Source organism: Lissotriton vulgaris, chromosome 3_1 (assembly GCF_964263255.1).
Source record: "Lissotriton vulgaris chromosome 3_1, aLisVul1.2, whole genome shotgun sequence".
Taxonomy (NCBI): Eukaryota; Metazoa; Chordata; class Amphibia; order Caudata; family Salamandridae; genus Lissotriton; species Lissotriton vulgaris.
The window spans coordinates 1,666,463,470-1,666,489,406 of NC_141689.1; the positions used below are offsets into that span (position 1 = coordinate 1,666,463,470).

Here is a 25,937-nt window from a genome sequence, read left to right on the forward strand (position 1 = left end):
CGCTGCCTTAATAGTGAAATCTGGGTGGACTCCCATCCTCTTCCGAATATTAATGAGTTGCTGGCTGGTTTAAAAGATGCTAAAGTCTTCACAAAGCTAGATCTAGCGTCTGCCTATCATCAGGTAGAGTTAGCCCAAGAGTCGAGACACCACACAGCATTTGTTTCCCCTTTTGGAACTTTGCAATATGTTCGCATGCCGTTTGGTCTTGCATCAGCGGCCTCTGTGTTTCAGCGCCTCATGTTTAATATGCTGAAGGGAATTGAGGAAATATCTGTGTTCCAAAATGATGTTCTTGTGTTTGCCCCTGACAATGTTACGCATGATTCCATTCTCAAAGAAGTTTTGTCCAGGTTCCAAGTGAATGGGGTAGTGTTACATAGAGACAAATGTGTGTTCAGGACCAAAGAAGTTGAGTATTTAGGTCATGTTGTCAATGAACATGGGATTTCACCCAAAAACAGTTTAGTTGACTCAATTGTCAAATCCAAGGCTCCTTCTGAAAAGGCGGGTCTCAAGTCCTTCCTTGGTCTGTGTGAATTTAATTTGCGGTTTGTACAGGATTTTGCAAGCAAAATGAGACCGTTATCATGTATGCTACGGAAAGGTGTTGTTTTTGTGTGGAATGATGAATGCCAGAGAGTCTTTGAGTGGGTGAAGCAGCAACTTATTTCCCCCAAATTTTTAAAACACTACTATCCGGCTCTCACATGCACCCTCACTGTTGATGCCAGCAATGTTGGTTTGGGTGCTATTCTTTCTCAGAAGAAAGAGGGAGATGTTAGAACCATTGGCTTTGCCTCCAGGGTTTTATCTCCCTCTGAAAGAACGTACTCTGTTATAGAAAAGGAGGTACTAGCGTGCTGGTGGGCTGTAATGAAGTTTAGGAACTTCATTTGGGGGAAAAAATTCCACTTACAGACAGATCACAAGCCTTTAGTTTGTATCCTCAGTGGGAAAAATGTCAAGAGTTTTACTCCTAGAAATGCTTGTCTTTCTTCCAAACTCCTTCAGTTTGATTTCTGTGCTGAATACATTCCTAGTAACAAGAATGGGTACGCAGATTTTCTTTCTCGTTCCTCTGACACTATTGAGAATGAGTTTGACGCAGGTGAGCAGGATAAGGAAGAGTTTATTGTTGCAGCTGTTGACCTTCCACAATTGTGTGCAGTCTCAGAGAGTGAGTGGCGTAAAGCTCTCAGTACTGACGTCTCCATGTCTCAGGTCATAAAGTATGTTGAGATAGGATGGCCTAAAGAAAGGAACCTTAATTTTGAATTTAAGACCTTTCTTCAAGTTACAGACGAACCTACCATTGAAGATGGATTATTACTCAGAGGGGACAAACTTGTTCCTTCCATTTCTTTGAGAAATGTTCTAGTTAAACAAGCACTTGAAGGCCATTTAGGCGCCACCGTGACTAAGAAAAGAGTGCGTCTGTCCTTTTGGTGGCTCTCCATGGATAGGGAGATTGATGATATTATTAAGTCCTGTATAAACTGTGCCAGTTGTGACAAAGCTGACAAATTACGCACTCCTCCTCTTTCTCCCATTGAATTGCCATCTGCACCATGGGTGAAATTGGGGCTTGACATTGTTGGTCCTTTCCACGCACTTGATGCTTCTTCAAAGTTTGCCTTGGTTCTCATGGACTACTATTCTAAGTGGCCAGAGGTCAAGTGTGTGGGAGAAGTGTCTTTTAGAACTGTGGTTGAATTTCTCAATGAGGTCTTTTTAAAATAGTGTTTTCCCGAATTCTTAGTGACAGACAATGGCACACAGTTTTTTGCTCAGGAGGTTGAATGAGTATTTTTTGCACAATTGTGGTATCAAGCACCTCAAGAGTTCTCTGTATCATCTCCAGGCAAATGGTCTAGTTGAGCGAATGAACAGGGTGCTTGGGGAGTGTATACAGTGGTCTCTTGCTAATAAATGTGTCATAAGTAATTCTGTGAGAAGCATGCTCTGGTTTTATCACACTACCCCAAATTCAACAACTGGTGTGTCACCTTTTGAATTGTTACGTGGTCCGAGAGCGGCTACTGCTTTTTGTCCCGGCTGGATGAGCAAATGGGTCAGAGGGAAACAATGGACGGACACTAGTGTCAGAAGTCGGGTTGAGTTGATTCAGAGCAAACAAAAAACTTATTTTGATTCCTCGAAGTAAGTCAAGGAAGTGGAGATACGTTTGGGTGATCAGGTCTGTGTTAAGAAACCTGTCCATGTGAGGAAGGGTTTTTCCAAGTTTGGTCCTCCTATGAAAGTTATTGGTATGAAAGGTGATTCCCTTAAATTAGCAAATGGTCAGTGGTGGAATAAAGGTGTTCTTGTGAAGTATCGTTCTTGTGAAGAGAATGCATGTAAGGGTGTGAGCAGTAACAATAAAGTTGTAATTCATGATGGGGTTGCAGATTGTGTTGTCCAGTTTCCTTTGAGGTGTAGTACTTGTGCCAAGAATGTAACTCTTGTTATAGAAAATAGTTGGTCATTTTTTATTATCTTTTGTGTCTGTTCTTTTTATTCTTACTTCTTTCTTGTTCTTTCGGTGCTCATTTTTCTATTCTTTCTCTCTTTCGTCTTTCTTACATTTCTCTTATTTTTTATTGTTTGTTTGTTTTCGTTTTTAGGAAAAACCAATGTAGTATTCTGTGCTTGTTTATGGAATGTCCAGAGTACAGAATCTCACTGGGTGGGAGCTCTTTGCCTGGAATTCCAATAATGCCAGTTGGTGACTTTCCTGTGTTCCAGGTGGCTGCTCTGCTTGGTGGCTCAGTCTGTATTACGAATAAAAGCCTTTACCACTTACCTGTGTTCGTGGCTCGTTACAACACAGAAATATCCTGGGGTAATGCGCCAAAGCGACACAAAGTACATACAACATTTCTTCCAGACAGCACAAGCGCTGTCTAGACTCGACCTAAAAAGTGCATTCATGGTTGGCATCAGCAGCATCCATTTCATTGTGGCTAGTGCATAGTTTATTCATAGGGTGTGAAGGTGTTCAGCTTTTCAAGATCTCGTTCTGCTGTTTGGAAGGGACTAGAAACAGCATAATCACAGACTCAATGGTTTAGTGGCACTGCTGCTTGAGAGTGGATTAAAGCCACTCAAAAACAAATGAAAGTTTTCTAACTCCACAGTGGTTATCTGGGGCATTTAAATTCAGATGAAGGAGTAAAGCCCAGGCTAGGTTTATTGAAGTCCGGAGGTGAAGATCCGGCAACCAGAGTCAGATATCAAGTGCTGTCTTTCCTAGAGCATTGTGAGTTTTAGTGTACGTTTTCCAAATTTTGCCTCAATTGTTCAACCACCTACTAGATTTCTTAAGAAAAGTGTGGCGTTTGTCTCGGGTGAAGAACAAGTAATGACTTTCAGTCCGTTAAAAAGAGGGTTGATGGAGCCACCAGTTTTGCAACCAACTGTTCCAGGTTTACCAGTTTTTATTACAGCTGTTGCCAGGGCCGGACTGGCCTTGTTGGGCACCAAGGCAAACCCCCTGTGCGCCGCACGGGTGGGGGCAGGGTTTGGACCCCTGGGGGACGTTTTTGTTACAGGGCTGCAAAATCGTTCCTGTAACAAAATCGGCAGAAAACCGACCCTGAAAAAGAGCTCAGCGGCACCCCCAACCCCCCGTGGGGGGGGGGGGCGAGTCAGGCCCTGGCTGATGCCTGTAAATAAAGCATTTGGATGGTTTTAGTGTGGAAAAGCAGAGGTAAAACTACAGTGTTCTTGCCTCGCATACATTCAGACAATAGAAGCAACTATAAGTGATTATTGAAAAAAGAAATTCTCTCTCGTACATGGGCTGTGCAAAAGTTTGAGAAGTATATAGGGGGTTGGCATTCACTCTGAAAACTACCACAAGCCAGTGATATTCTTTTTGAAATGCCAAATATATACTCCGAGAAATACGCGAGATGAGCCATGTTGACTTATGTGAAATCTGTTCCTTTGTGGATTTCTAGTAAATACCCCTGACTCTGTACTTTTATTGTTGCCTTCTTTTGTAGGTACATGGATATATGCAGAGGAGAATGACCGGATCCTGGTGCAGTCTGTCTGCATCCAGATCAGAGGTCAAATTCTGCAGAAACTGGGTAAGCTTGCTACTGAAAGAGACTTGCTATAATGTAACTGCACTTGTGCCATTTTCCATAATCCTTATGTTGGACAGTTTTATTAGAGGTCACATGTATAATTGGTTTAAACGGTTAAAACAAATTGAAACCTTTAACCCTGATGTCAGAGTCCCTCTTTCGCCCACTTATAATTTCTGGGTTCGCAGTATGCTAGTGCTGTAAAGCGGGAGCATGGAAGCTCAACGGCTCATTTAGACACCATTTGATAAAGTTAGAATTGGAGCCATCGGACACGCACACACTCACACACACACATACTCACACAAACACTCAGACACGTTTTTGGCTCATTCCAGCTGGCACACAAACATACACACTCCACTCATCCTGAATCACACACACACAATCTGCTCATCCCACTCCAATAGGTACACTCTTCTCATCCTGACGCCCTACCACGACTAAAGAAAGAGCGCAAGTGACAATAAATTGCCTTGGTTGGGTTGACAGAAGGCCACAACTTAATATGTTACAAAAGTCTTCATTGTGGAGAAGCTTTGGGCGCCTGCTCCCTGTTTTTATAGTGATATTATGGCATGCAGTTGATTGTATTTTTTATATTTCTCAAAATCGTTATTCACTTATATTGATAGTTTTAATTATATGCTTATTATTTTAAATATATATATATTTTTTTTACAAAGGCAGTACATTTAGCTTGAGAGTAAGTAATCTGCACATTAAATAATTGGGGAGCCTTTTGCTGTATCCTACAAGTAGGCTGAAACAGCGCTTTCCGGTTCATTTACCAGTTCCTTTGGCGATGGCACTATTATTCACTACCGCTGCTGATGTATTCTAGATGTGGCTGTATTGGAAGGTCCTCTGTGAGAGGTTTTTACTCCAGACCAATTCACACTGCAGGTCAGCTATAAAATAAACTAGAAGTCTTCAAGGAAACCCAACAGAAATGCAACTCTGGGTGATTGTATCACACAGGAGTAGAAATGTTCTCCTCTTCTCTTGGCCCCTTGTAATCAAGGGTTCCCTCATTTGCTGCCTGCAAGAAGCTTTGCTCAACAGAAAGTAACAGTAAGTTCACTGCAACTAATTAGCAAGATTGGGTGCATTTGCAAAATAAAAGAATAGTAAGAAACTTATAAAGAAAGAAACACTAGCGACATGACCCATAAATGAAGATATTTATGGGCGTAGAAGAAGACAACACAGTAAAAGGACATACAGAATTAATAAGAGGTGCTAGGAAAACACACATCATAAAAAGGCGCATCTATATCTCACACCTCCTTATCCATCACACTACTAAGCGCTACATTGCATAACATGATAACTGCCCCTTAGTGGCCATCATGCACAACATGGGATTCTTCCTACGTAGGCTCTAAGGAAAGACAGCACCCTTACAACCATATACCTACACAGTAGTGAGTAGTGTGCGACCCCACCCCCAATTGTATTGTTAAAGCTCCCTCGAGCAGTTGGCTGACGAGCCTGGGACCCCGCTCCTGCGCGCCTGAGTGGTACTAAACCTGGCAATATTTGGCAGCCACCGGCAACCCCAGAACATGGCCTAATCCCTGTTGATGAGGGGTAAATACCCCGAAACACGTGTCCAGGGATGGCGAAGAAAGCGAAGATAGCAGAGAATCGAAAGAAGATGCATCGCGGAAAACGAACTAGACTTACTACAGTCCTTAGGGGCGATCCCGCTGGTGTGTGAGTAGTGTGCGACCCCACCCCCAATTGTAATACTTACACAGTATAGTGTGCTACCCGGATGGATAAGGGCTTTAGTGTTCCACATAAGCGTTGTAAATCCTGTACAAGTACTATAATATAAAAAGCCACTGGAATTATGAGATTCTGCGATGTGGCCTTTAATGCAAAATTATGGATTTGCTGCATTTGCCATATAATCCATCATCTGCTGCATGTTTTCCAGATTTTACGGTACAAAAATTGGTTCTAGCTCAAATTGATCAAAGTTACTAAAAGTGCGGCAACACGTGTTTCAGCGCTGTGGAAGGCTCTTTTCAAAAGTTGACTGGTCAACTTTCACTTTCCTATTGCTGCATTTGAGTGTTAAACTGTTACTAACGAAGAGGATCCTTTGCCCAGACAAAAAAGACCAAGTAATGCAGTAGTACTGCCACAGTATATGCCGCATAATTTGCCTTTTCTTGCTGCATTATTTAGTCAACCCTCTGCATAATTTGGACCTTCCTTGTTGCTTTATTCAGTGGACCAGAATATAATATAGTGCAATTATGTTCCCCATCTCAGTCAAGAAAAGCCTTTTTTCCACTTAGCTTTTCATACTTCAAAAGGGTGCTACCTTGACTGCCCATGCCATTTGTCCTGATGCAAATCCCAGCAAACAATCCAAAAGGGGCGTTGAAACTTCGACAGTAGTTTTGAATAGCTTTTATAATTATTCTGTCTTCATTGTTTAGAAAGAGGTCAATCTAATTGTATCCAGATTCCCTTTTTCTAGGAAAATATTTTTGCAAAACGTTGCCTACCTGTTGTGCTATGCATGTCACCAGAATGTGTTACTCCAGTTTGAGTCAAAGAGGGCACTCCGTGTCTCCTCATTAATTTTTGTAGCACCTGTTCTCATTCAAATGAACTGTTTACATTATATTGGATTAAACAATCAAAAAAAAAACACCTAGTGGAGAGTGTACAACTAAGCAATACATCTTCACCGGCATTATTTTAGGAAAAAGTAGTTTATCCTAGAGAACCCTCACCCACCAGGGTTGCCCCTTGGTGGCATGCTTCATCATTGGGGTTCGTCCCAATCCGCTCCGGATCAAGGCGTGCTTCGACCAGATGGTTACGCGGGAGCACTTAGAGATGGAGTCTATGATAAAGATGGTGTAGGTGAAGGGAGTGGAAATTACATGCTGGTAGGTTAAAAATACCTGACTAGAAGGACTCTTGTTTATTCCTGCCTCTAGCTGGTAAGGTTAAAATCAGGGGTTGTGTTTGAAAGAGTAGACTGTAATGAGTCTATTCTCTTCAAAACTAATCAGTCAACATATTTCAAGCCTTCCCTCTAATGGCTCTTCTTCAGGACCTATAGGAAAACCTCTTCCTATTGGTACCGCTCCTCAAAATCCTCTAATAAGGACACAATCAATAACATGTCATACGCATACCCCTATTATTCATACGGTAACCTGTAACGTCATTCTATATCTGTAACTAGAAAAAACAGTGGAGAGTTTAAAAACGAACAGCTCATCAGCCCGGGCTGACAAACCTTGGATTATATATACAAATAATAATGTAAAACATCCTGCTGTGAACGTGCTTAATAAACCTGAAAATACGTGATCAATCTGTATGTGAGAAAACAAAAATTGCCCATCATTGTTGCTTTTACACAGTGGTTCTAAAAACGCTTCTACTTAATTGGTGAGGCATCGTGAGACAAAACAAGCACACGGACAAGATATTACATACAATTATGACGCTGCACTAGTGCATCATGGTATTGCCAGGGAGGAGGGGGCCTGTAGTCAAAACCTACATGAAGGAAAAAACTAAGTAAAAAGTCAATAGTAAACGTCATGAAGCAGAGGGTGTAAAATAGCACGAAGGTAAAAGAATAAATACCTCCACTCATGGCTGTCAGGAGATATGCCACGCGAGACACCGTCCAGCTTACTTACTTCATCAAGGCCGTCCTCAGCCTTTGTGCCTAATTAGACTTAACTAGACCACTCAGTGATCTGACAAATGACCACCCGCTGTGGGCCAAATGCGGGTTCATTTTGGCCTGCAGTGGGTGGCCATTTGTCAGATCACTGAGCAGTCTAGTCTTTTTTGTAAACAAGACACGTGTGCAGAAGGAGCGGCCACGTGTCATTTGAAAAGGGAAACCAGAGACAGACATAGGTAAGATGCGGTCTCCAGGGATTCGGATTAGGCACAAAGGCTGAGGACGGATTTGACGAAGTTAGTAAAGCAGGGCGGTCTCGCGTGGCATATCTCCTGACAGCCACAAGTGGAGGTATTCATTCTCTTACCTTGGTGCTTTTTTACACTGGCCGCTTTATGCGTTTACTATTGCCTAACGATTCGATGTCCTATTTTTTCCTTCATTTATTCCTTCATGTAGGGTTGGACTACAGGCCCCCTCCTCCCTGGCAAGACCATGACGCACTAGGCCGGCATAATAAATGTATGTAATATGTTGTCCGTGTGTTTGTTTTGTCTCATGATGCCTCACCTATCAAGTAGAGGCGTTTTTATAATCACTGTGTAAAAGCAACGATGATGGGCAATTTTTGTTTTTTGAGAAAAAGACTCCTTAAGAGTAATGAAATGTTCTTTGAACTTTATTTAAATCTTCAAAAGTTCATCATGTTTAAATGTTAGAATTCAAATTCATTCCACAGAATTCAATCTCAGCAGTATTATATATGAATATTCATAGAACGCTCCAATGCATTTCGGGCTAAAGAGCCCTTCATCCGGGAGCTCTAAAACGTGAAGCTATAGCAATGAGCTACAATACTCATAATGCATGTAACACAATAACACAACATCAAATGCATACGTTTCAGTAAATAGTGAAGCAAACATAGCAGCGAGTGAAAAAGTAAAACAACACACGTGGTAACATGCTTCAAGGTGAGCGCGTCGTGCGCGAGTGAAACGAAAAAATGAAAAATAAAGTGAACGCATAAGGACACTTACGTGTGAGATCAGCGAAACGTAAGGAAAGCGTGCTGTAAGACATAAGATATAAGGGTATAGGTCTTGGCTATTGGGAATCAAAAGTGAGCAACATTAAACGCGGCTTTACACCGACTTACTGGAATAGGTTGGAAAGCTCCGTAGTAAACAAAGTCCGGGTAGAAATCTAGAGGTTTCGTGTAGCGGGATCTCGAAGAGCGGGCTCTAATGCCATCGTTAGCGTGATCGTGATCTCGCGATACACGGGTGATAGTGAACATAAATGGCGGACTTTAAAAGGACCCAAAAACGGACTAAAAAGCAAAAAGATGAAGGCGGCCATCTTGAGCGAAGACAAAACAAAAAGTGAATGTGATGGTGCAAACATGCAGGTAAACATATAGAAAAAGGTCAATGGCACTAAGCGGAGTGTGGACATCAAACACATATGCCTAACAAGGCGTATTAAATGAAACATGAAAATTCCAATCGGTCATTAAGCCCAAAGGGCTTCATAGATTGCAGTTTGTATATCCAAGCAATTTCACGTTGTAGGAGGTATTTGTTGTTATCTCTACCCTCACTTTTCTTAACAGTTTCCACAACCATACATTTCAATTGAGAGATGTTATGTTGCGCTTCATTAAAATGAACTACAACAATATACAGGGGTTCTGCCCAAAGTACCCTCCCATACCTGGGCAAGGAGCATCACAAGGATGAAAAAGTAGAAAAAATGGTACTGAGGAATCAATAAAACATGGGTTTCTTCAAAACAAGATACGTTTAATTATCCTGTTTTATACAGTTATTTGTATCGTCATTAAATGGTACAATTTAAGAAGGACATATATACGGATCACAAGACTAGGTGGATCAAAATATACACAATAGACAAACACCTACAAATGCAATATATACATTATATATACAACAATGTACCCTAAACAAAGAGAAAAAAGAAAAGGAAATCAATTTTCTGTCAATACCCACTCCTCAATTTGAGTGGAGTATCACAATCAAGAAAGTCCTTATAGCGCCTAAGTTGTTACTCCTTATAACCACAAGCAAAAATAATGATTAATCAAGGCGCCTAACGTCATTCAAACAATATACAGTATAATTGGACTCCTTAAAAAGGTGTCGACGCAGTCGCAGTCGCGTTTCCGCCAGTAGTTTCTTTTGGCTTCATCAGGACAGGGGTACGAGCTGAGCACGTCAGTGCAATATCTTGGTACCTTTCAAGACTACTGTGGTCCCCCCATGGGACGCAGTCCTGGGGAAAAAGCAAGCCTCCTCGTCAGGTGTGCACAATTCGGGCCCTCCTCTAGATTAAGATATCTGGGTCTCAAAAAACACGGTCCGAGTGTATGTATTCTTCCACCAGCCGGGAAAAAAAAATCACCCTGAGCCAAATCAAGGGAGTTCCTAATATGCTTCTAAGCCATAAATCGCCAAGCCACAAAGGATCGTAGTCACCGAACCTCGGGCAGCACAATCCTCCGTGTGTCCAAGGGCCAGCAACGTTCGACTTAGTGTTCTTCATTCTAATATTAGACTTGTGTTCATGTATGCGCACTTTCACTTTTCTGTCAGTCTTGCCTATGTAGATTTTGCCACATGGGCATTTTATGAGGTAAATCACATTTGCAGTGTCACATGTGGCGTCAGCATGAAGTTTGATATCGAACCCCTTCATGGGGTGGGTGATTGTATTTCCACGAATAACATTATTGCAGTTGCTGCAATTCATGCATGGCCTTGTTCCTTTGGATTCTCCCAGTTGTCGTGTTTCTTTAGACAGTATTTCTTTGATGTTTGCATTAGGAGTATATGCAAAAATTGGAAGATTTTTAAATGTTGTCCCACAATCAGTTTCCATGCTTAGAATGGGCCAATACTTAAGGATGATTTTTTTGTAGATAGTGCTCAGGGTGGAGAATTTTGAAACTAGCACCATTCTGGTGTCCATAGGTTTACTGGTTCTTGTGAGCGATTTTTCTCTTGATATTAGTAAGACTCGTGTTTTAGCCTGTTCAATGAGTTCACTAGGGTAACCTCTATCCATGAATCTTTTGCCCATCTCGTTGAGACGTTGATCAGCATGTGTAACATTAGACGTGATTCTTTTAACATGCAGCATCTGCGAAAATGGTAGGTGTTGTTTAAGTGAGGCCTGATGAAAGCTAGAGAAGTGTAAGGTATTATTCCTATCAGTCTTCTTGCGAAATAGATCAGTTTCAATGCCCATGGTGGATAATGTGATTTGATCATCAAGAAAAGTGATTGTCTTTTCATCAATCTCCCATGTGAGCTGGATGCGTTCATTGATGTCATTCAGGGCCATCAGTGCCTGTTGTAGTTTCTCTTTGGTATTCATCCAGATGATAAATATATCATCTATATAACGCACAAAAAGTTTAATATTGTTGGTCCAGTTAGGGTCTCCATAAATATGAGTTTCTTCACATTGTTTCATGTAAATATTAGCGTACATGGGCACCGCACAATTCCCCATAGAGGTTCCGGATAGCTGTAAATACCATTTATTGTCATATTCAAAGTAGCTTTGATAGAGTGAACAGCATGAGTTCCATCAAGAAACGTTGCATTGGTGGTTCAATGTCAGTTTCCAGGATCGCTTTCTCAATAGCTTCAATCCCACCTGAGTGGGGAATGGAGGTATACAAAGACCTCACATCTGCGGTGCAGAGGATGAGCTGCTCTTCTACATTGATGGAAACTTGTGACAACTTCAGTAAAAAATCAGTGGTGTCTTGGACATAACTGGTCATCTTTCTGACTGTCGGTTGCAGATATCTAACAAGCAATTTGCCCACAGGTTCATGTAGTGATCCTCTCGTCGACACGATGGGTCTAAACGGGGGGTCCTCTAAGCTTTTGTGGATCTTCGGCAAAACGTGGATAGCTGGGCTTTTTGGATGTTCCTTCAACAGATATTTCCTAGTACGGTCATCAATAGTTCCTTCTTCGTGGGCTTTATTCAGGATGTTAGTCAATATTTCTTTGAATTTGGCCGTTGGATTGTCGTCCAATTTCAGGTATGTTTGATCATCATTGATATGTTCCAAAATCTTTTTTTGATACATTTCAGTGTTGACGATAACTAACGCACCCCCTTTATCTGCTATAATACATTTGCTAAGTTTGTTGTTAGCGATTTTTTTGAGAGTGTCAAAATCCTTCTTAGTGTGTCCCATATCCTTATGGAGCTCAACAAAGAAATTAAAGACATCAAACAAGAACTGGAAAACATGGTGCCATCTGATGAATGGTTAAAAACACTTGAGGATATTAAGATTCAATTAGACAAGCATTCAAGAGAAATCAATGATAGGAAAATAAGAAAGTTTAGGAGAGACACCCTAGACTACAAGCTAGGGGAAGTCTACACATGGGCAGATATATACACCCAAAGAAGAAGAAATAAACCCTACAGTCAACAAACTGACACTTCCTCATCAGGGAGCGACATTTCAAACAGACTCCAAAGAAAGTCAAACTTACATACCACTGACATGTCTAAACCTAATGAACCGCTAACCGGAATGGAACGACCTGCCCAACAAACAGCTGGCTCATCTACCCTGGTGCCTTTTTTAGTCCAAGGCCCAGAAGACAGAGACAACCCCGGAGGGGTACCAGAAAAAGACAAGGAAAAGGGACACCCGAACACTCGAAGTACCCTACTAAAGAAGGACAACAAAAAGAAGAACACTTAGTCATCAACATTTCTGATACCACTTTTAAACCTTATGAAATGAAACTCCTGGCCAGGGGTACATCCTTCATCCCAACTACCCAGACTGATCAGCTTGAGTTGGAAATCAGTACCTTCAAATTGTAGCGGCAAACTGAAATTGAGACACTTTTTTGACAACGTGGTTCCTCCCGAACTTCAAACAAAACCTGATCAACTTAAGGGCTTAAGACCCCATGGTTCTTTTCAAGCACCAAGCAGTCACAAATGTATTGACCTGTTTGAAAATCTCGTTAAACAGGATCTCGCCAAACTCAATTACAAAAAGAAAATCAAAAGTAACATCACTAAGAAGGATTTTGACACTCTCAAAAAAATCGCTAACAACAAACTTATCAAATATATTAAAGCAGATAAAGGGGGTGCGTTCGTTATCGTCAACACTGAAATGTATCAAAAAAAGATTTTGGAACATATCAATGATGATCAAACATACCTGAAATTGGACGACAATCCAACAGCCAAATTCAAAGAAATATTGACTAACATTCTGAATAAAGCCCACGAAGAAGGGACTATTGATGACCGTACTAGGAAATATTTGTTAAAGGAACATCCAAAAAGCCCATCTATCCACGTTTTGCCGAAGATCCACAAAAGCTTAGAGGACCCCCCGTTTAGACCCATCGTGTCGACGAGAGGATCACTGCATGAACCTGTGGGCAAATTGCTTGATAGATATCTGCAACCGACGGTCAGAAAGATGATCAGTTATGTTCAAGACACCACTGATTTTTTACCGAAGTTGTCACAAGTTTCCATCTATGTAGAAGAGCAGCTCATCCTCTGCACCGTGGATGTGAGGTCTTTGTATACCTCCATTCCCCACTCAGGTGGGATTGAAGCTATTGAGAAAGCGATCCTGGAAACTGACATTGAACCACCGATGCAACGTTTTTTGATGGAACTCATGCTGTTCACTCTCGATCAAAGGTACTTTGAATATGACAATAAATGGTATTTACAGCTATCCGGAACCTCTATGGGGAATTATGCAGCGCCCATGTACGCTAATATTTACATGAAACAATATGAAGAAACTCATATTTATGGAGACCCTAACTGGACCAACAATATTAAACTTTTTGTGCGTTATATAGATGATATATTTCTCATCTGGATGAATACCAAAGAGAAACTACAACAGGCACTGATGGCCCTGAATGAAATCAATGAACGCATCCAGCTCACATGGGAGATTGATGAAAAGACAATCACTTTTCTTGATGTTCAAATCACATTATCCACCATGGGCATTGAAACTGATCTATTTCGCAAGAAGACTGATAGGAATAATACCTTACACTTCTCTAGCTTTCATCAGGCCTCACTTAAACAACACCTACCATTTTCGCAGATGCTGCATTTTAAAAGAATCACGTCTAATGTTACACATGCTGATCAACGTCTCAACGAGATGGGCAAAAGATTCATGGATAGAGGTTACCCTAGTGAACTCATTGAACAGGCTAAAACACGAGTCTTACTAATATCAAGAGAAAAATCGCTCACAAGAACCAGTAAACCTATGGACACCAGAATGGTGCTAGTTTCAAAATTCTCCACCCTGAGCACTATCTACAAAAAAATCATCCTTAAGTTTTGGCCCATTCTAAGCATGGAAACTGATTTTGGGACAACATTTAAATATCCTTCAATTTTTGCATATACTCGTAATGCAAACATCAAAGAAATACTGTCTAAAGAAACACGACAACTGGGAGAATCCAAAGGAACAAGGCCATGCATGAATTGCAGCAACTGCAATAATGTTATTCGTGGAAATACAATCACCCACCCCATGAAGGGGTTCGATATCAAACTTCATGCTGACGCCACATGTGACACTGCAAATGTGATTTACCTCATAAAATGCCCATGTGGCAAAATCTACAATGGCAAGACTGAAAGAAAAGTGAAATTGTGCATACATGAACACAAGTCTAATATTAGAATGAAGAACACTAAGTCGAAAGTTGCTGTTCATTTTAATGAAGCGCGGCATAACAACTCTCAATTGAAATTCATGGTTGTGGAAACTGTTAAGAAAAGTGAGGGTAGAGATAACAACAAACACCTCCTGCAGCGTGAAATTGCTTGGATATACAAACTGCAATCTATGAAGCCCTTTGGGCTTAATGACCGATTGGAATTTTCAAGTTTCATTTAATACGCCTTGTTAGACATATGTGTTTGATGTCCACACTCCGCTTAGTGCCATTGACCTTTTTCTATATGTTTACCTGCATGTTTGCACCATCACATTCACTTTTTGTTTTGTCTTCCCTCAAGATGGCCGCTGTCATCTTTTCGCTTTTTAGTCCGTTTTTTGGTCCTTTTAAAGTCCGCCATTTATGTTCACTATCACCCGTGTATCGCGAGATCACGATCACGCTAACGATGGCATTAGAGCCCGCTCTTCGAGATCCCGCTACACGAAACCTCTAGATTTCTACCCGTCGGACTTTTTTTACTACAGAGTTTTCCAACCTATTCCAGTTAGTCGGTGTAACGCCGCGTTTAATGTTGCTCACTTTTGATTCCCAATAGCCAAGACCTATACCCTTATATCTTATGTCTTACAGCACGCCTTTCTTACGTTTCGCCGATCTCACACGTAAGTGTACTTATGCGTTTATTTTTTTGTTTCACTCGCGCACGACGCGCTCACTTTGAAGCATGTTACCACGTGTGTTGTTTTACTTTTTCACTCGCTGCTATGTTTGCTTCACTATTTGCTGAAACGTATGCATTTGATGTTGTGTTATTGTGTTACATGCATTATGAGTACTGTCGCTCATTGCTATATCTTTACTTTTTAGAGCTCCCGGATGAAGGGCTCTTTAGCCCAAAATGCATTGGAGCGTTCGGTAAATATTCATATATAATACCGCTGAGATTGAATTCTGTGGAATAAATTTGAATTCTAACATTTAAACATGATGAACTTTTGAAGATTTAAATAAAGTTCAAAGAACATTTTGTTACTCTTAAGGAGTCTTTTTCTCAAGAACCAAAGGTGTGTCCTACCTAGGGATGCACCCACTTCCCAGTGGCTGCACTTTTTCATGATTTACTTTCTTGATGTGCCCGGACGGACTCGTCACCTAAAGGAGCACAGGACCTTTTTGAACCTTAAACTAATTACATGTATGAAACTTTCTTTAACAAGATACAATAGGCTGTGCACCCCCCTCTCTACCCACATTGCAATTTTTGTTTTCTCAAATACAGATTGATCATGTATTTTCAGGTTTATTAAGCACCTTCACAGCAGGGTGTTGTACATCATTCTTTGTATATATAACCCAAGGGTTGTCACCCGGACTTGATGAGCTGTTTGTTTTTAAACTGTACACTGTTTTTTCTTGTTACAGATACGGAATGATTTACAGGTTACTGTATGTATAATAGGGGTAGGCGTATGACATGCTATTGATTGTGTCCTTATTAGAGGATTTTGAGGATTGGTACCAATAGGAATAGGTTTTCCAATAGGTCCTGAAGAAGAGCCATTAGGGGATAGACTTGAAACATGTTGACCGATTAGTTTTGAAGAGAATGGACTCATTATAGTCTACTCCTTCAAACACATCCCTTGATTTTAACCTTACCGGCTAGAGGCAGGAATAAAACAAGAGTCCTACTAGTCTGGTGTTTTTAACCTACCAGCTCGTAATTTCCACTCCCTTCACCTACACCATTTTTGTCATCAATTCCATCTCTAAGTGCTCCTGTCTAACCGTCTAGTCGTAGCACGCCTCGATCCACAGCGGATTGGGATGAACCCCAATGATGAAGCATGCCACCAAGGGGCAACCATGGTGGGTTAGCGTTCTCTAGGAAAATCTTTTTTTCCTAAAACAATCTCTGTGGAGATTCATTGCTTAGTTGTAGACTCTCCCCCAGGCTGGGTCTGTTCGATGTTTGAATACATATCCACAAGGAGGGCAGACCTAACTTCTACCTCTTTCTCCCCCTTTTTTGGTGAGTACATTATATTGGATTCATTAAAATGTTTAAATATTGTGTCTTTTTGTATGAATTTTTGTTGTGTGCTGTTAATAATTATTTTCCGACACACCTTGGGTCCAGAAAGCCACGTACATCTAGAATTATGTTGTTATTTCTACAGCTGCTTCTGAATAAACAATTACTTTCATTATAACTCACAAGTACAGCATTTAAGCCATTATTTTTTGTGCTTAAATTGGTTTTGGACTTTTTGTGCCGTTTGCATGATCTGTATAGTACAAATATAACTGTAAAAAGGCTGATGCAGATTCAGATTGCAACCCCATGATGCAGAATCAGACCGTAAAAACATAACTTGGTGTATAGGTTGAAGTCAATTTATCTCTCTAAGAGACATTGTAAGTAACTCTTGACATTTCATAGTAATTTGACTATCACCCTTTATTTCAGGCTTGTGGTATGAGGCTGCTGAATTGATATGGGCTTCCATTGTAGGATTTTTTGAGCTTGCCTTACCAGATAGAAAGGTCAGTATTTCTTGTAAAATAAAAGTTTCAGATTTTCAATTGTCAGTTTTCCTCTCCAAAATTCTGATGTTTACACATTATATACACGTATATGCTTCATCTAGATACAGTTTTCTTGTTAATGGCTTATGTCAAACTGAAGGAGATTTGTAATGTTTTTTTTTGTTAGTGTACTAAATTGATGATTGTTAGCTTATAAACATAACAGCAATTCAGGCGGTTTGTTCTCTCGGGTAAACGTAATTCTCTTGGAAAAGGTATTCAAATGGTGTGACATTTGAAGCATGCACACTAGATTTTCCATCCTGATTTTGGTGTTTTTTTAGGCGATGGAGTACATTAATTGATGGACAAGAACTGTAATATTTATGTATGTCTTTTTTTAGGTCTTAACTACAGACCGGTAACTGTCTGTAGGGTGACCTTTGTTTCCAATATATAATATACATTTATACCGCTCTTAAGGTCAGTCCCTCGCTCGTGACAATTTTTTTTTAATCTATCTCAGTTATCTTCTCTTGATTCAATCACTTTCCTCCCTATTCTTGTGGTTGTACTGTCCAGGAGTATTCTGTTAACTCCTTCGATGCTATTGACAGAACGGTTCCGTCATGAGCGTCGGTTGGCCCGTGCTCATGCCGGAACCGTTCCGTCATGAGCCCGTTGCCTCATTAGAACGTTCAACACAGCGCAGGAATCTGCGCCGCGCTGAAGGTGTTAACCCAATTTATTGGGGTCACTCCCAGTAGGTCGCGTAAGCCCTTAATGGTAACTACATTCTTTTTGGAGAAAAGGAGAACTAACATTTGCCTCTCACTACTGTCAGATATCCCCTCATTCACATGTGGTATCCATAGATGTGTGCACCCTCTAAATGAGTTCTCTCACAATACAACTGATACACAATTATTTATTAGGAGCTATTTGTTTACTAACCATGTACATTAGAAATATTGTAAATGTTACAAGTAACTCAGCAGCACTTATGGAAATTAGGGAAATGTCAAATATTCCCCAATTGTATTTAATCACAAATCCCTATTCTTTAATAGGAAACACATTCCAAGATTGCTGGCTATGCATGTGCATGCGTCTTGAAGTATGTCTAATGCCTATGCCTGCCGGCGCCAATAGTCATTGAAAGAAACAGTAGCTTGGCCATTAAAAGCTGAAACCTATAGGCTTGCCCAATGCTTGTTTTATTTGGTGCATTTGTATGTGTTCCTGAGGGTATACGTACATTTTGCCTATTTAAAGTAAAACTGAGCCTTTTGACTTCATCTTGCTGTGGTCTACATCACTATTGGAATGTTGCATCATTTCTTTAAACTTTACTTCCCAGAACCTCCTGGGGCTCACCCTGGCTTACCATCACATCACACTTTGACAAAACTATATCCACACCAAGCCTTATGCACTTCAAGCCATATCATCAATACCCACCATTAACAGGCACATGCATCAATGTAGGCTTTTGCGATTCCTTAATTGCGATTATTAAGTAATCTCAATCAAGGAATTGCAAAAGCCTATGCATTTAGGAATCGCTATAAAGTTAGCGAGTCGCAATTAAGGAATGCCTTGGGTCGAGTTTGCACTATCTGAAACATAAAGAACACAAAAATAGTCATTTATATAGTGTTCATGCACTTAATTATTGCTCTAAAGAGGATGATATCTCCTGAAAGTGTTCATATTTATGGAGTACTACCTGATCCTGAAAACAAGAATCAAATTGTGGAGAAGGAAAGGTTTATTTTCACATTCAAGTCTTTAAGTTCACGTATTCATCTGTTGTTTATATGGTGAGTGAAAAGAGATAGTTAACTAGCAAAAGTAAATGTCTTGTAAAGTGCTTTGCCATGAAAACGCAGTAACCAGTGTTGCAGAAAAAATGTGGGTAGGACACTGATGTAGGGATGTGATCTGCATGCAGTCTGGATGTGGGATTTACAGGGGAGCTAGTATCAGCACATCTCTGAACAAGATACTTGGGAAGTTCATAGGTGTCTCCAGAAAGCAAGGGGAAGTCATGATTGCCCACAATCTCTTCAGTGCCTAGAAAAATCCATTAGGCGCTGGGTGCAGCCACAAACGTCACAGCATCGAATCTGCAGACAATGGCCATATCGCATCAATGTCACCCTGAACCAGAAGACTCTAAAGAAAGTGTTTTTGTCAAGCATAAAAGCAATTCCTGGGTGCGGTCTATCCCATCTTCATCATTACTGTTCGAAAGGAAGGGCGTTGTGTGTGTCACTTATATCAATCAGAGCTACGGTTCAAAGGTGTTATTGAGGTTTGACCTCACTTGACGTGGTGAATTGTGTTCTTCTAACCTAGTTCTTATTGTTTGCTTTACATTTCCAGGGCATTTCTTCATCTTTGGGAATTCTGGCAGACATTTTTGTTTCAATGAGTGAAGAAGATTATCAGAAATTTAAAAGCAATTCTCGGATTGGCTTGGTAAGCATCTTCTGAAATACAACAAACTGCTTTGAAGGAAATTTGTAGGATGTCTGCCTCTGCTAGATGGGATGTTTTGAGTTAAAAGCTTCAGCTCCTCTACCATTCGACAGTATTATAAACCTTAAAAAAAGAGAAACTTATCTTGCACCTAAGTACAGTAACGAGGAAGTGGCAATATGCTGGGGATGGAAAAGGTCTTCCAGGTCTCATTTAAGGGTGCTACCTTTCTCATATAAAAACACTGGTAATGTTTGTGTATTTTATGGTTGTGCAAAACCCAGAACTGATACTCATACAGCAAGCTGTGTACAATCCTCCCATTTCCTTTTTAATGAAGAAGTTCTGCCTCTTTACTTTAAAACAATTTTAGGAACAGTTCAGACAACATTCAAATTCTTCTGTTTGTTTTTCTGTCATATATATTGGTTTAAGTTTATAATTCAAAGGTGAAGAAATATTGTAATTTATTGATCTTCCAAATCTTTTTACCGCATAAATGTACTAGCCGGACAGGTAAAATTCTGGTCAGCAGGAAACCCTAAACAATCATTTGCAACTTGCAGCACATGAAGCATATTGACACAGTGCAGTGGGTCATAGTAGCGTGAAATTAAAAGTTTGATACTGCTAACTAAGTTACAATTCCCTCAGTGATTAGTACAGCAAACTTGGAATGTCAGACTGCTTTCACATCATTGTGCTGCCATGTCGTTGTCGTTGCATGTCATACTTCTAGACTGTAAAGATATGCAGCAGCGGGTGCACTCGATGTACAAAAGACTTCGAATGTGGATATTGTAATCTGTGGTCTAAGTTTGTCTATGCGTGCAAAAGGGAAAAGGTCCTGCTAAACCTTTAATCTTAACAGAGAAAAAAGTTTCCTGAGAACTTCTCAGGAGCCTAATGCACTGCGCTATGCACTCTAAGGAGTGTCAGTGGTCATGATTTATACAATTTTTGATAGGTTACTCATTAGAAATCATAGTTCAACATACATAAACAGGTATTGACAATTCAAAATAAATCTTCACAGAATGTTGTAAATGAACTGTTATCCAGGTATGTTTAATTCTTATGCAGGTAAAATTGTTGTGTCGTCACAAAATTACGCATTTCCATTTTCATAATTTTCAAGATGTCTCCCAATGCATTTCGGGCTTGAAAGTCAGCCCTTCGTCAGGGGAATCTACAACAAGATAGTATTTACATGAATATACATTGCAGGCAATACATATATGGCGTATCATATCTAGAGAGCCAGAATTTGTGCTCGAAAAACAACACTGCGTGATAGATGGACAACGTCCTGTGTTCATGACAAGGAGCATCGCAGAAACCAATACAGAGAGTGAAAAATGGAATGCCAACACCCGTGTATTAGATTAAAGGAAAGAAAACTTTAAAAAGACCTATTAAAAAAGTGGATTAAAATCTAGAAATGCAGTATCCAAACGCGTGCCCAGAGAGAGTTATTTAGTGTGTTTCCGAAGTGAAACATGCCAAACGATTAAACAGAACGGGTTTAAGAGAAAAAAACGCTCTTACTAATCCAATCGGAGTTTGGCTCGACCACTTTAAACGGCGCCGAAATTCGCGCTCAGGTTGATGATGTGCTAATGGTGAAAGCTTCCCTGGAGGGACAAAGAGACCAAAGGGGATGAATGTAACAATCGTGCGGTGGGGTTAGGTGAGGACGAGATAACTCTATTAGTAACTGACGGGAATCTTACCGAGTGAAGAACGCCAGTGCTACAGAGTAACCAAGTGCTTCAAGCGTGTGATTAGAGGCGAAACGCGGAAGTGCTCAATAAGAAGGAAAATAGAGAACAAAAGAGGACTGCGTGTATGCTCGCCATGTTGGAGTGATGTTCCTATATAATCATTAACGTTGCAAACAGAAACATGACTAACAGTGTAAAGATGATTAAAACAACGAATGAGGGATGCAAATCAGACCAGGTCCTATTAATTTTCTAACATGATGCCATTTATAGAGAGAACAGAAAAAACACAAATATATTTACAAGTCACCATGATTCTATACTCAAGTGTATACAACAATACCTCAAGTTAAAATGTCAGCACTGCCACTTATAGTGTGCACAATCTAACAGGTTGGGAAGTACTACAATCCATGGGGTAAAAAAAGGATGCTTACTGATGCAAATAATTTACATGAAACATGCTAATTCGAACTTATCATTTAATCCTGTCGGGGTCAGGGTCTGTAAGTGCCAAATCCAGTATGTCTCACGCTGTGAAAGAATTTGCGCACGATCTTGTTCAGGATTAACTGCGATAACTTGCAAGATGCCAAATTTAAGTTGGGCTATGTTATGCCTGTGTGTGTGCCAATGTTGGGCAAGTGGAGAATTGACATTCTGTGTGCGTATCCTGCTCTTATGTTCTGTGATTCTAGTCCGCACACTTCGTTCAGTTTTTCCCACGTAAAGTAAGTCACAGGGACATTTTATGTAATAAACCACAAAATTTGTGTTGCAAGTTGCTGTATATCTAAGAGAAATGGATTTACCAGATCTAGGGTGGTTCATAGTCAGTCCTGTTATTGCGTTGTTGCAATTGGAACAGTTCATGCATTTAAGCAGTCCCTTGTGTTGTGTTTTAGGTCGAGAGGGTTTGGTGTTTAGCATCTCTTTCAAATTGTTAGCCCTTTTATATGCAAAAAGAGGCTGAACACTAAACATATCTCCGAAGTCTGGTTCGGATTGGAGCAAGGACCATCGATTAAGAATGATGGATTTGACTTGTTTGGATTGTGTGGAGTACTTAGATACAAAAACCTCCCTCTGGGTGGAATGAGATATGGTTTGTTTCTTTAAAAGTGACTCGCCTGTTACTCTAGAGGCTCTAGTTACTGCCTCATTGAGAACATTTTCAGGGTAGCCTCGTTGTTTATATCTGTCTTTGGAGATGTCCATCGTCTGCATGCCAGTGGTTTGATCAGAGTTAATCCGTTTGATGCGGAGAAACTGGGAATATGGAAGGTGCTTTTTAAGTGGCCATGGGTGGAAACTCTGATAGAGCAACGCATTGTTTCTGTCTGTGGGTTTGGTGTAGATGGTGGTTGTGATCTGTCCATTGTTGACCTTAATCAGAACATCTAGAAATGGAATTTGTAGTTTATCAATCTTGTGGGTGAATTGTATCCGAGGATTGATAGTATTCAGTTCTGTTATGTTCTGTTCAAGCTCCTGTGATGTGCCTTGCCAGACGATGAGGATATCGTCTATGTATCTCTTGAAACTCAGCAAGTTGGATTGCCATTGTGGTTTTGTCAGTATGTTCTCTAGCTCGTATTTCATCATAAAAATATTTGCGTAGCTGGGGGCTCCCGAAAAGCCCATAGATGTTCCATTGGACTGCAAAAAGTACCGGTCTTGCCAGCAGAAGTAACTATGAAACAAGCAGAAATGTAGGATTTCCATGAGGAATGTCTGGTTGGCTCGCGGAGTGTCTGCTCTCAAGAGTGCCCATTCTATGGCCTCCAAACCTTCACAATGTGGGATGGAAGTGTAGAGTGCTATGACATCGATAGTACAAAGCCAAATTTGTGTGTCATTTGGAATGGTGATATCTCTGAGGATGTTAAGCAGATGAGTAGTGTCTTGTATGTATGTGGTTCCTGATTGTACAATGGGTTGTAAGAAAGTGTCCAAATATCGGCCTAAGGTGTCATGAATAGAACCACATCCCGAGACAATGGGTCTCAAGGGGGGGTCAGTCAAAGATTTGTGTATTTTGGGTACCATATAGATCTTTGGTCTACGAGGAAATTTGGTATATAAGTAGTCTTTGGTTTTTGGACTGATCCATTTCATTTCAAGGGCATTCGTGAGAATGGTATTCAAAATGACCAAAAACTCATTGGTCGGGTCATCAGATAGAGGTAAGTATGTAGTGGTGTCATTTAGCATACTCTCAACTTTGCTTACATACTTGGATTTATCCATGATAACCATGGCTCCTCCTTTGTCTGCCTTGGTAATGTGTAGAGTCGGATTGGTCTGAAGTGAACGTAAGGCTGACCTTTCACCTGAACTAAGGTTCGAAGGTGACCTACCGTATTGAGGTAGTTTCGAAATGTCTTGTTTGACTAAGGTCTCGAAGAGATCAATGGTCTTGTGTGACATGGGTGGGATAAACGTACTTTTGGGTCTGAATTCTTGGTATTCAGTTGCTTGTGATAAGGGCTGGTTACTCTCAGTAGTACTGAAAAAATGGCGTAACCGAAGCTTACGTGTAAATTTGAATACATCAATTTGTGTATCAAAGCTCTTCGCTTGGTTAGTTGGCACAAAGGAGCATCCTTTGTTGAGTACATTGGTCTGTTGGGGTGTGAGTGGTTTAGAAGAAATGTTGATGGTTAGTGTTTCTTTTTGCGAATGGGTTTTCCTGAACCGGTGGCCTCTTCTGGTTTGTTGGTGTTGGGACCTTGTGGTGGTTCGTTTGAGGCTGGACTGTTGGACAAAAAAGCCGGTTGTGTGGTGGTGCTACTACTAGTAGGTGCATTTTTCTCAGTGGTGACTACTGCATTGGTGTCTGTGTGGGTTGGTACTGGAGGACGGGTCATGCGAGTGTCAGAATCTGATACCACGCTTTCTTCAGATGAAGTCTTGCCTGGTTGATTCCAGGTGCGTTTTTGTGCATATACCTCTGCCCATGAGTAGACTTCGTCTAACTTGTAGTCTATGGTGTCACGACGGAATTTGCGAACTTTCCGTTCGTGAATGTCCTTTGCGTAACTGTCTAATCTGTTGTTGATCTCTTCTAGAGTAGTGGTCCAAGTATCTGTTTCAATGTGTTGTGACAAAGTGTTTTGCAGGTCCTTGATTTCAGTTTCTAGTCCTATGAGAACTTGTGACAATTCTTCGACTATTAAAAGGATGAGGTCGAGGGAACACTTATTAAGAATCGCGTACCATTTCTCCATGAATTTTTTATTCATCTTAAATAGCATGGGTTTAATGGCTAAGCGTAGCCCCCTGGGAATGCGGCTTGCCCGATGATATTGTATAAGGGTAGTGGCATGCAGACGTTGATTTATCTCCCGTCTCATTAAATATTCCAGCTGTTTAATTTGTTGTGGGACCGGGCCTGAAGTAGCATCAAATTTTCTGACCTCTTTAATGAGGCCATATATGTCTGCTGCTTCTTGAGAAGAATAAACTTTAGTTTGCGCTTTATTTTCTGTGAGGTGCAAAATGTCATCAAATGTTGCCATGATGAAATTGTGAACAATAATCAGGGTGGTGCAGTTGCTGTCTGCTGGGCAGGAAAATGTGAAACTGTAAAGATATGCAGCAGCGGGTGCACTCGATGTACAAAAGACTTCGAATGTGGATATTGTAATCTGTGGTCTAAGTTTGACTATGCGTGCAAAAGGGAAAAGGTCCTGCTAAACCTTTAATCTTAACAGAGAAAAAAGTTTCCTGAGAACTTCTCAGGAGCCTAATGCACTGCGCTATGCACTCTAAGGAGTGTCAGTGGTCATGATTTATACAATTTTTGATAGGTTACTCATTAGAAATCATAGTTCAACATACATAAACAGGTATTGACAATTCAAAATAAATCTTCACAGAATGTTGTAAATGAACTGTTATCCAGGTATGTTTAATTCTTATGCAGGTAAAATTGTTGTGTCGTCACAAAATTACGCATTTCCATTTTCATAATTTTCAAGATGTCTCCCAATGCATTTCGGGCTTGAAAGTCAGCCCTTCGTCAGGGGAATCTACAACAAGATAGTATTTACATGAATATACATTGCAGGCAATACATATATGGCGTATCATATCTAGAGAGCCAGAATTTGTGCTCGAAAAACAACACTGCGTGATAGATGGACAACGTCCTGTGTTCATGACAAGGAGCATCGCAGAAACCAATACAGAGAGTGAAAAATGGAATGCCAACACCCGTGTATTAGATTAAAGGAAAGAAAACTTTAAAAAGACCTATTAAAAAAGTGGATTAAAATCTAGAAATGCAGTATCCAAACGCGTGCCAGACTTCTAGACTGGCCACACGGCTGGCAATACGTGCTATTAATTACTTCCTTCTATTCAGCAAACGTACTGATCACAAGGGAATGCCGAGTGCATAGGAACAGTTTGAACAGCGCCGTAATTGTACATTTGTCACTGTAAAAATTAAGAGCATAGTCTGTTGCGCGGCAACTGGGCAGCGTTATCTATCGGGTTGTGGTAAAGGAGTAGAAAAGAAAGTTGTTGATACAAAAAGCAAAGAAAATAAATAAATAGCACAACACTAAAAATGTCCCAAATAAAAACGTTATATTAACCCCTCGGCTGCGCCGCCGATTTTGCGGAAGTGCGGCACTTCTGCAAAACGGGCGGGGCCGCGTCGACCATT

The 25,937-nt window shown here is 40.6% G+C and overlaps 1 protein-coding gene across 1 annotated transcript in view; it reads left to right on the top strand.

Annotated features, from left to right (window-relative positions):
* Positions 1 to 25,937, top strand: part of ALPK1 (alpha kinase 1) — a 383,577-nt gene that overhangs the window by 273,937 nt on the left and 83,703 nt on the right. The window contains exons 7-9 of the mRNA XM_086962134.1: positions 4,011 to 4,097; positions 16,996 to 17,072; positions 19,443 to 19,538. Coding sequence (XP_086818260.1) covers positions 4,011 to 4,097; positions 16,996 to 17,072; positions 19,443 to 19,538 — 260 coding nt within the window. The remainder of the gene's footprint in view (positions 1 to 4,010; positions 4,098 to 16,995; positions 17,073 to 19,442; positions 19,539 to 25,937) is intronic.